The 10468-nt window shown below is 38.3% G+C and overlaps 1 protein-coding gene across 1 annotated transcript in view; it reads left to right on the top strand.

Moving 5' to 3' along the window:
* Positions 1 to 10468, top strand: part of DOCK11 (dedicator of cytokinesis 11) — a 191091-nt gene that overhangs the window by 152232 nt on the left and 28391 nt on the right. Inside the window, 4 exon segments of the mRNA XM_017511236.2 lie at positions 768 to 950; positions 2516 to 2629; positions 5621 to 5836; positions 5923 to 5980. Of these exon segments, the coding sequence (XP_017366725.1) occupies positions 768 to 950; positions 2516 to 2629; positions 5621 to 5836; positions 5923 to 5980 (571 nt within the window).

The raw sequence follows: 10468 nt of genomic DNA, 5'->3' as shown, positions 1-10468 counted from the left end.
ATTGTGTACCCTGAAGCAGCTTTATTACTCTCTTATCTAGACCTATAAGCATGAGAAATTATAACAAGTCTATGTTATGTGTTTATTTTGTCTTACACAAAGCAGACTGAATACATTCTCAAAGGAACAGACTACTTGTCTCTTTTGATAATTAGTCACTTTCATACCCTTTTTCTTTACTAAAATGCATCTTAACTATCGGTGTTTATGCGAAGAGGATGCGTGTGTGTGTGTGTGGCGGGGGTGTACGTACCTCCTATATCCCATTTTGTTAAAAGATAAACTTTTCTTGTTGAGTAGATTTTAGCTATAATTTTCTCAGCACTTGGATGTTCACAGTAAAGGAACTGTTGAAATATAAAGCAGTAGAGTAACTAATGAAAATTGACCGTCCCATTTTTACGCCCCCATTTGAGACCCATCATTCATCATTTCAGACATTCTTTCAAAACATACTGAGAACCTGTTTATTGTATTATGGTGGTACAAAAGTAATTGCGATTTTTACCATTACTTTTATAGCATTTATATTCAGTACCTTTACATCTTTTAACAACTTGTATACTGACTTAAGTTCTGTTATTAACGCATGCTGGTGTTTATGTTAACTAGTTCAGGCTCTCTGGAGAGCAGAGCCTGCCTTATGTTGATTTAGTATCCTCAAAGCACCCAGCATAGTTTTAGGTGAGGATATAGAAGGTACTTGATATTCTATTGATTTTATGATTGGATTTTAGATACTTATTTCTGTTTTCCCTGTTCTTTAGTTCCCTTCAGCCTTTTTCAAAGGAAGAGTAAACATGTGTGCTGCATTTTGCTATGAGGTTTTAAAGTGCTGCACATCAAAGATTAGCTCAACCAGGAATGAAGCATCTGCACTTTTGTATCTTTTGATGAGAAACAACTTTGAGTATACCAAAAGGAAAACCTTCCTGAGGACACATCTACAGGTCAGTGAAAATAAAAGCACCTCTTCATCTTTCTTCTCTTCAATCTTTAACCTCTAGATCAAGATCCAGAGCCACCCAACCAGCCCAATACAGTGTGGTCATCTAGCACTTGGCATGTGACTAGTCTAAATTTAGACATGCTGAAAGTGTAAAATGTACTATAGCTTTTGAAGACTAAGTATGCAAAAAAGTAGAATATCTCAATTGTTTTATATTGATTATACATTGAAATGATGTTGCCTGTATTAGGTTAAGTATATTAAAATAAGTTTCAGCTGTATCTCTTTTTAGTGTAGCTACTAGGTAATTGATAATTACGTATGTGGCTCATGCCATATTTCTACGGAACAGAGCTATTCTAGAGCAAGGATATTAAGAGCATAGGTTCTAGTTCTGATTTGTTTTTGTTTTTTGTTTTTTTGAGACAGACTCTTGCTCTGTTACCCAGGCTGGAATGCAGTGGTACAATCTTGGCTCACTGCAACCTCCACCTCCCAGGTTCAAGTTATTCTCCTGCCTCAGCCTCCTGAGTAGCTGGGATTAAAGGCATGTGCCACTATGCCCAGCTAATTTTTGTTTTTTTAGTAGAGACGGGGTTTCACCATGTTGGCCAGGGTGGTCTTGGACTCCTGACCTCAGGAGATCCACACACCTCAGCCCCCAAAGTGCTGGGATTACAGGCGTGAGCCACCGCACCCAGTCTCTAGTTCAGATTTGAGGACTGCCACATCCTAAATGACCTGGAGCAAGTTACTTCCTTAGCCTTTCAGTGCCTCAGCTTCTGCAAATTCAGTGGGGTAAATATTGTTACCTAGCTCATAGAGTTTTTATGAGGATTAAATGAGATGATTACATAACAAGCTTGTTAGATTTTATAGAACAGATGACACAGTTTATGTTTTTCATGCTCCAGTATGCCTACTTACTTTAAAAACGAAAGATGTCTCAAGGTTTAGTGGAAAGCATGGACTTTGGAATCAGGCCTACCTGTGCTTAAATCATAGCTTAAATCCTTACTTGCTGTGTGACCCTAAGCAAGTCACTCAATCTGGCCGAACCTGTTTCCTTATCTATAAAATGAGACTGGATATTTCACTTTGCAGTGTTACCCTGAGGATTAAAACAAGGTGCGTGTAGTGCCTGATGCAATGTGCAGCACATGATTAATACTTCCTACATGATAGTCATTATTCAACATCTCCACACTTTGGGGTTTATTGGGTGAAATAGTTCTGAACTAAACCACAATTGGGACTGCTTGACTCAGTGGCCCTCATTGTAATATAAGAAATCCTTGGTCCTTTTTATATCTTCACTGCCATGGTCTGTCCCATTAGAGTTGTTTACTGGAGACAAGATTATTAATGGAGAAACAACCATAAGCAGCTTGTCGAAAGCAGAAGAATGTAACCCCCTTATATATGAAGAAAATACATTATGATGGTACAGTGTAGAATCTTTAAAAGAAGCATTTCATGTGAGTGCTTATGTACTTATAAAATGATGAGAATAAGCATCATTTGTTCAAAAAGTATTTAGAAAATAATGTTTACTTCTTCCCACAGATAATAATTGCTGTAAGCCAACTGATAGCTGACGTAGCACTAAGCGGAGGATCAAGATTTCAGGAGTCTTTATTCATAATCAATAATTTTGCAAATAGTGACAGACCTATGAAGGTATGTTCTCATTTCAAATAATAAATTAGAACCACCTTTACTATCAGGGAAATTTAAACTCTTAAACTGTTATTGGATTCATAGCTTTGGATAGTATAGAATGTGTGGAATGTGAGTTTCATGAGTTAAGGGCTTTGACTTGTTCATCACTATATAGTACCTAGAACACTGCCTGGTACATAGCAGATATTCGATATCAGTTTAGTGGATAGATGAATGAATATACTATATATTGATAGTTGTTATGGCAAGTCGAATCTGAATTGTTTTTCTAGACTTCATTTCCAAACTTGCTCAGAAAATACATAGATCCTTTCTTTCTTTACAATTATTAATCTTGGTTAAATAAGCACTGAATTTGAAATTTCACAAAATCTCACATAGAATAGTTAACAGTTGCCTGATCCATTGCCAGTGGATGAGGAATGGCACAGAAGGGATTCATTATTTGATGGTTTCGTAAGTTTTAAAAATTATCTGTTAACAGATTGTAGATTGCTGTAGATACTTATTGGCAAATCCATGCCCAGGGCTGTCATTCTTTAGCACCAGTTTCTTGAGGCCAAACCCAAGACTCTGACCACAGTTCTGCTTTCTTTCCTATATGCTTAAAACTTATAGCACTGTAAAAATGCATCTGTTGCTTCGTTGCGTGAAGTACAGGTTCTGATCTTCAGTGTCACATGTATACAAGTGAAGAAGAATTTTTTGCCAATAGAGGACTTTTCCTCCCAGAAGAATGAATCATCCTCATTCTTGGGAAAGTTCATCTTCCAGCACAGTTTGCCAATATTGTGTAAAATCTGAAAAAGATTAAAAGCTCATATTCACAGCATATTTGATGTTTGGATATGTAGAATCTGTGTACCAAAAAATATTCCCATAGGAATGTTGCTTGCACTGAAAAATAACAGTGTGTAGTGCCAGCCGCTCTCAGGCTGGGAAAGTTTGCTTTTCAGCCAGCTCTACCAGTTCCCCAGGGAATCAGTATACACTCTAGCTAATCCTGTGAGCATAGAAACAAGTTACACCACTTATGCTTATACTCTAAGAAATTGTTTTTACCAGTTGTCACCATCCTTAATACCATGTTATATAGGTAAATTGGTAAGCTTTTGGGAGTAAATGGGGTTTGTATATGCTCTCCTTGATAGGAAATCTTTTCTTTTCCTTAACTCATTTATGAAATGACTTAGTTTTATTCTGTTAAGGCAGTCATTACCAACAAACCCTATTACAAAAAGCTACGCCTTTCCCCTGGTGAATGGGATCTGTATTAATGTATATAAAAGAACTTTATGTATATAATTATTGTTTTTAAAGGAATCAAATTTTTTTTAATTTCTATTTATTTATTTATTTATTTATTTTGAGATGGAGTTTCGCTCTTGTTGCCCCAGCTGGAGTGAAATGGCCCAATCTTGGCTCACTGCAACCTCCACCTCTCAGGTTCAAGCCATTCCCCTGCCTCAGCCTCCTGAGTAGCTGGGATTACGGGCATGCACCACTGTGCCCAGCTAAATTTTATATTTTTAGTAGACACGGGGTTTCATCATGTTGGTCAGGCTGGTCTCAAACTCCTGACCTCGTGATCCGCCTGCCTCGGCCTCCCAAAGTGCTGGAATTACAGGTGTGAGCCACCACACCTGGCCAATTTTTTGTATTTTTAATAGAGGTGGGGTTTCACCATGTTGGCCAAGCTGGTCTTGAACTCCTGACCTCAGGTGATCCACCCGCCTTGGCCTCCCGAAATGCTGGGATTACAGCCATGAGCCACTGCTCCTGGCCAAGAAGGCAGTTTTTAAAACCATTTTCCCCACATTTTATTGTGTTCATATTGGCAAGCTCCCTAACTCCTATACTTCTTTCTCATCATCTCTGAATCATATAGATAATTGTGATTACTCCGATGCAGTTTAAGAGGATGTGATAGGACTTCCTTAGCAGAGGCTAGGATAAAGAGGAAACTCTTGTTCTTGGGGCCAAAAACAAACTTTGAAAGCTTAATGATCTCTCTAAACTTTCTGGAATATTCTGTTGATTCATGACCTCTCATTTGTATAAGTAGACATTTTTGCAGTATGGTTTTCACCTTAGTGTATGTGGTAGTTAATGGATGCAGTAGGTGTGCACATCAGAATGGAAGAGTGGCTAAGAACATCAGCTCTAGAGCCAGACTGGCTGGGTGAAAATCCTGTCTCTAACATAAACCAATTTTGAGACTTTGGTCAAGCATTTAAATGCTTTTTAATAATGGTACTGGCCAGGCAGGCATGGTGGCTCACACCTGTAATCCCAGTACTTTGGGAGGCTGAGGCAGGCGGATCACCTGAGGTGACGAGCTTCAGACCAGCCTGACCAACATAGAGAAACCCTCTCTCTACTAAAAATGCAAAATTACCCCAGCATGGTGGCACATGCCTATAATCCCAGCTACTTGGGAGGCTGAGGCAGGAGAATTTCTTGAACCTGGGAGGCAGAGGTTGCAGTGAGCTGAAATCATGCCATTGCACTCCAGCCTGGGTAACAAGAGCGAAACTCTGTCTCAAAATAATAATAATAATAATAATAATAGTACTTACAGGGTTATCATAAAAATTAAAACATGCAAAGAACCCAGACCAGTGCTTGGCACATAGTAAGCTGTCAATTTTTGGTTACTGTTACAAGAAAACGGCAAACATAGATCACTCCCATGGCTGTGGAAATCACAATGGAGGATCTGGGATGCAAAGCCAGGTAGTCTGGCTCCAGAGCTCATGCGTTTACACCCTGTGAATATACTGCCACCAAGGTTAGAGCCTTCAAAGCCTGGGCTAGTTACATATTTTTAAAATAATTTATTTAAAATTCTTTCAGTGGTACTATATGCAATACCAAGAGCTGTAACAGGAAGTGAAAATCATATTATGTCCTCAGCATTGGATTACAAGCCTTAGAGCTCATCGATATTGTTGTTCAACATGTCTTTTTTGTTTGTTTTGAAATTAGGCAACTGCCTTTCCCACAGAAGTCAAAGACTTGACCAAGAGAATCCGCACTGTTCTTATGGCCACTGCCCAAATGAAGGAGCATGAGAAAGACCCTGAAATGCTAATTGATCTCCAGTATAGCTTAGCCAAGTCCTATGCAAGCACCCCAGAGCTCAGGAAAACCTGGCTTGATAGCATGGCCAAGATTCATGTTAAAAATGGAGATTTTTCAGAGGTGACTACTCAAAGTTTGGTTCTAAACAATCCTCCGAAACACCTTGAGCGTGTTCTGACAGTTATTTCTTTGTCATCCTTTTTCAGGCTGCGATGTGTTATGTCCATGTAGCAGCTCTAGTTGCAGAGTTTCTTCATCGAAAAAGTAAGATATTTCTGTTCTTAGAGATGGGGGATTTTCATTTAGCATAATAGTTTTTTATCTTTGTAGCTTAACTATGAATATGATATAATTGAACTCTGAAAAATGTGTTCACCCTTGGCCTCATTCAGTGTTAAAAATAAGCCGTTATAAAAGAAAACTGGATTGTTCGTTGTCCCTTCTGCTTTCATTAGAGGTTACAAGAAAAGTTAAATAGTTACAGGGTGGCCAGGTGCAGTGGCTCATGCCTGTACTCCCAGAGCTTTCAGAGGCCGAGCTGGAGGATTGCTTGAGGCCAGGAGTTTGAGTGCAACTAGGCAACAAAGCGAGATCCTATACCTATTTTAAAATAAAATATAAAAGAGAAAAAAATAGTACAGGGCCAAACCTGATGCCCAGTGTTTATTTTCCAAGACTGTCCATCCCTGGAAGACTGCCACAAATTAAATTCTTCTCAAGGCTCAAGTTGGGATAACACAGATTACTTGTTCCCCCCTCATCACCAACTGCCCATAGACTATGTCTCTCCAGCCACTTTAGTGCAGTGATAACTGGGTATTAAAAGGGAGTCATACCCTTGAAGGGCTTCAGGCCAGCAGCTCCGGAGTCCTAATTTAAGATCCCTAATTCAGGAAATCTACCTGGAAGTGTTCCTTTCCATAAACAAGTATTGTTGACTACTACTTAACAGCATTGTTGAACAGACTGCATCTGCTCAAATAGTAACCCAGTTAAGTTAGGTTTAATCACTGATTGGCAGTGGAGATTGCAACCAAGAAATCTCTATGTCAATGTCCAAGCTACTTCCTTGAAGGCAGTGGAATGAGTAACAATATGACAAAATGAAACCAACTTATTAAAGGAGTCATATCACTCTGGCTTTAGCTGTAGGAACACAACCATATTTTGTTTTGTTTTATTTTTTAATTCCAGAATTCCTACAGTTAATTATGTATCTCTCATTTCACATTGAGGCTCAGTGTTCGATTGCCTCATATAATAATACCCATGTGGAGAATCTTTTTCTAAAAAGAATCTTGGCTGGGTGTAGTGACTCACACCTATAATCTCAACACTTTGGGAGGACTGGGCAGGTGGATGACTTGAGCCCAGGAGTTTGAGACCAGCCTGGGCAGGATGGTGAAACCCTGTCTCTACAAAAAATACAAAAATTATCTGGGCATGGTGACACATGCCTGTGGTTCCAGCTACACAGGAGGGTAAGGTAGGACCATAGCTTGAGCCTAGGACACTGCGCTCCAACCTGGGTGACAGGACGAGACCCTGTCTCAAAAAAAAAAAAAAAAAAAAAAAAAAAAAATTTTTTTTAAAAATATAAAAAAAAAAATTTTTTTTTTTTTTTATTTTAAATTAACACTTTCTGTTTGACTCTGGAATTCTTTTGAACAATCTATGTGTTTGATATATTTAGTTTTTCCTTTTAATATACATATGTGGGTTTTAAACAGAGAAAGAGATTAATTATCAAAATGAGGCCCCATTTGAGGGTTTTTTTTTTTTTTAATCACTGGTATGCCTATGAAATCACAGTACCTGTTGAAATTACACACTCGAAATTCCAAACAAACTGACAGATACAAGAATCTTAAACACAGTATTGTGATTTTAAGTACATCTTCAGAGAAATAGGTTAATATTATATCATCTTTTTAATTAGTAGAAATCCGGCTCACACCTATAATCCCAGCACTTTGGGAGGCTAAGGTGGGTGGATCACCTGAGGTCTGGAGTTCGAGACCAGCCTGGCCAACATAGTAAAATCCCATCTCTACTACAAATACAAAAATTAGTCAGGCATTGTGGCAGAAGCCTGTAATCCCAACTACTCGAGAGTCTGAGGCAGGGAAAATCACTTGAACCCAGAGGCAGAGGTTGCAGTGAGCCAAGGTCATGCCACTGCACTCCAGCCTGGGCAACAAGAGCAAAACTCTGTCTAAATAATAATAATAATAATAATAGAAATCTGAAGATTTTTATGTTTACTAGGTCTAAAACTGTACTTTTTAGATTTTGAAAATAATTATATTAAAACTATTTCCCTATAATTTTTTTGTGTTTTTCACAAGTGCAAAGACATTAAAAGCTAAGGAAAAATCAAGAATTATTTATCTTTATTATCAGTCCTTAGGCTTTAGAAATATAATTTCTTGCTAGGTTTTTTTCTGGACATTAGCATGAAACAGCTAGCATAAACACTAAACTGATATGTTTCAGCAAGTGCAAATAATATTTTTTAACTAGCCATTTATGTATTTCATAGTACCCTCAAGGTTTTTTTTTAAATAATTTATCCTTCATAGAAATCAAAGCACTCTTCGCTAAAGAGGAGAAAACAAAAAATAATGTTTAAGAGAATTTACATATTTTTTATAAGTGCCATTTAAACATTTTTTAAATTAAATTTTAAGTTCTGGGATACATGTGCAGGACAGATGTGTAGGTTTGTTACATAGGTAAACAAGTGCCATGGTGGTTTGCTGATGCCATCAATTTTTAAACCTAGAAAATTCTATTTGCCTAAAGTAGAAAACCTTCTTCCAAAATAGTGGTAGTAGTAAAAATCCTCAGGGTTTTCCCTACTTAGCTTCAGTGATCCAAAACACCTTTTTTTTCTTAAATAGCTGATTATACTAGCTATACCAAGGTTGGCTACTGGTTTAAAACACAAGTTATAAACATAAACTGACTATTATTCTAAGTGAACTAACTCAGGAATGGAAAACGAAATATCGTGTGTTCTTGCTTATAAGTAGGAGCAAAGCTATGAGGATGCAATAGCATAAGAATGATATAATAGACTTTGGGGACTTGGGGGGTCGGGGAGGGATATGAGACAACTACACATCGGGTACAGTGTATACTGCTCGGGTGACAGGTACACCAAAATCTCAGAAATTACCACTAAAGGACTTATCCATTAACAAAAAAATCACCTGTTCCCCAAAAACTAATTTTGAAAAACCCATAATCTGTTAACCTCCCATCCGTTCTGAGAAAGCCACAATCCCCCAGCATTAGTGAGCTCTTTGAAGTCTAGATAAGACCTGGCAATTGACTGAGTAAGTAAAAATACATTTGAGTGCAGAACTGAAAAAAAAAAAAAAAAAAAAAAACGTGTAACTTACACTTAAGACCAACGTATTTGACAAAGATAATTGGGCACCATTAGAAGGAGCCCAATGTTTTTGTTTGTTTTTTTGTTTTTTGAGGCGGCTGCTCCATCTGTCACTCAGGCCGGAGTGCAGTGGCACAGTCTTGGCTCACTGCAACCTCTGCCTCCCAGGCTCAAGCGATTCTCCTGCCTCATCCTCCTGAGTAGCTGGGATTACAGGCAAGTGCCACCACACCCGGCTAATTTTTGTATTTTTAGTAGAGACAGGGTTTCACCATGTTGGTCAGGCTGTTTTCAAACTCCTGACTTTGTGATCCACCCACCTTGGCCTCCCAAAGTGCTGGGATTACAGGTGTGAGCCACCGCGTCCAGCCTAGAACTCTGTTTTCTATTATTAAGTGCACTTTGATAATGAAGCCAACAGGGAAAGAGCATTAGATACATAATACATCCCTGATACATATCCATTTTAAATCCCTGATACATATCTATTGCCAAAAATGTTTTGTTTTCTTTAACTCCTAACCAATTTCTCTTGAAGCACATTATAAAACATTTTTAAATCAAGATAGAATAAAATGCTACTCGTCAGTTGACACATTGGAAGCAGATGTCCTACTATGTAGCATTTTTAAGGAAAAAAAATACTTTGTCTTACTGGATCATTGCCTAAGCAGGAAAGGGCTTAGGGGCCCTTGCCCCCCAAAAGTGACTACACAATACCCAGGAGGGATCATTTCCAGATTCTTTTCTTCACTGTATCAGGCACTGAACTGACAGGAAATGGGAAAGGAAGTATGCAGTTCTCCCTGCCCCCACCCCCACCCTACCTTCAAACTTCTTTCAGGCAGCCTGAGCTCTTGCTTGTTCTACCAGAGAGACTTAAGGATTACTATTCTCTTTTCTTTATTGAAGGTACCTCAAAGTGATAATACTGAGGGTCAGCTATTCTCCCTCCCAAAAAAACATAAAATAAAAAACAACTCAGAATTTGCTTATTTTTATTTTGTTTGAGAACCTCAAAATTTTTAGATCACATTCTCCCTTTTTTCTTTTCTTTAAAAAGGGTACAACTGTTTTCCCCAGGGAAGACAAGAGTCAAGTCTCTGCATTCTTTCACCACCAAACAGCATCCTAGGTTCAGCAAAGCTTCAGGCCTGCAAGGATTCACCCAGCAACCCAGAAAAAGGAATTTCCTTTCCCATAGAGTCTGTTTTTTTCATTCCTTATAGGGTAATGTTGCTCTCTTTCCCAAGTCTTTGTACCCAGGATCTGATAGCTTGAGTTTCACAAAGCTTTTTATTCCCTCATTCTTTCCTAGTTTTCCCTTCTTATCCTCCACTCAGGACTCTTAGCTC

The sequence above is a fragment of the Cebus imitator genome, unplaced genomic scaffold (assembly GCF_001604975.1).
Source record: "Cebus imitator isolate Cc_AM_T3 unplaced genomic scaffold, Cebus_imitator-1.0 Scaffold445, whole genome shotgun sequence".
Classification (NCBI taxonomy): domain Eukaryota; kingdom Metazoa; phylum Chordata; class Mammalia; order Primates; family Cebidae; genus Cebus; species Cebus imitator.
The sequence above is the reverse complement of the archived record's forward strand: the minus strand, read 5'-3'. Positions and strand labels throughout refer to the sequence as shown.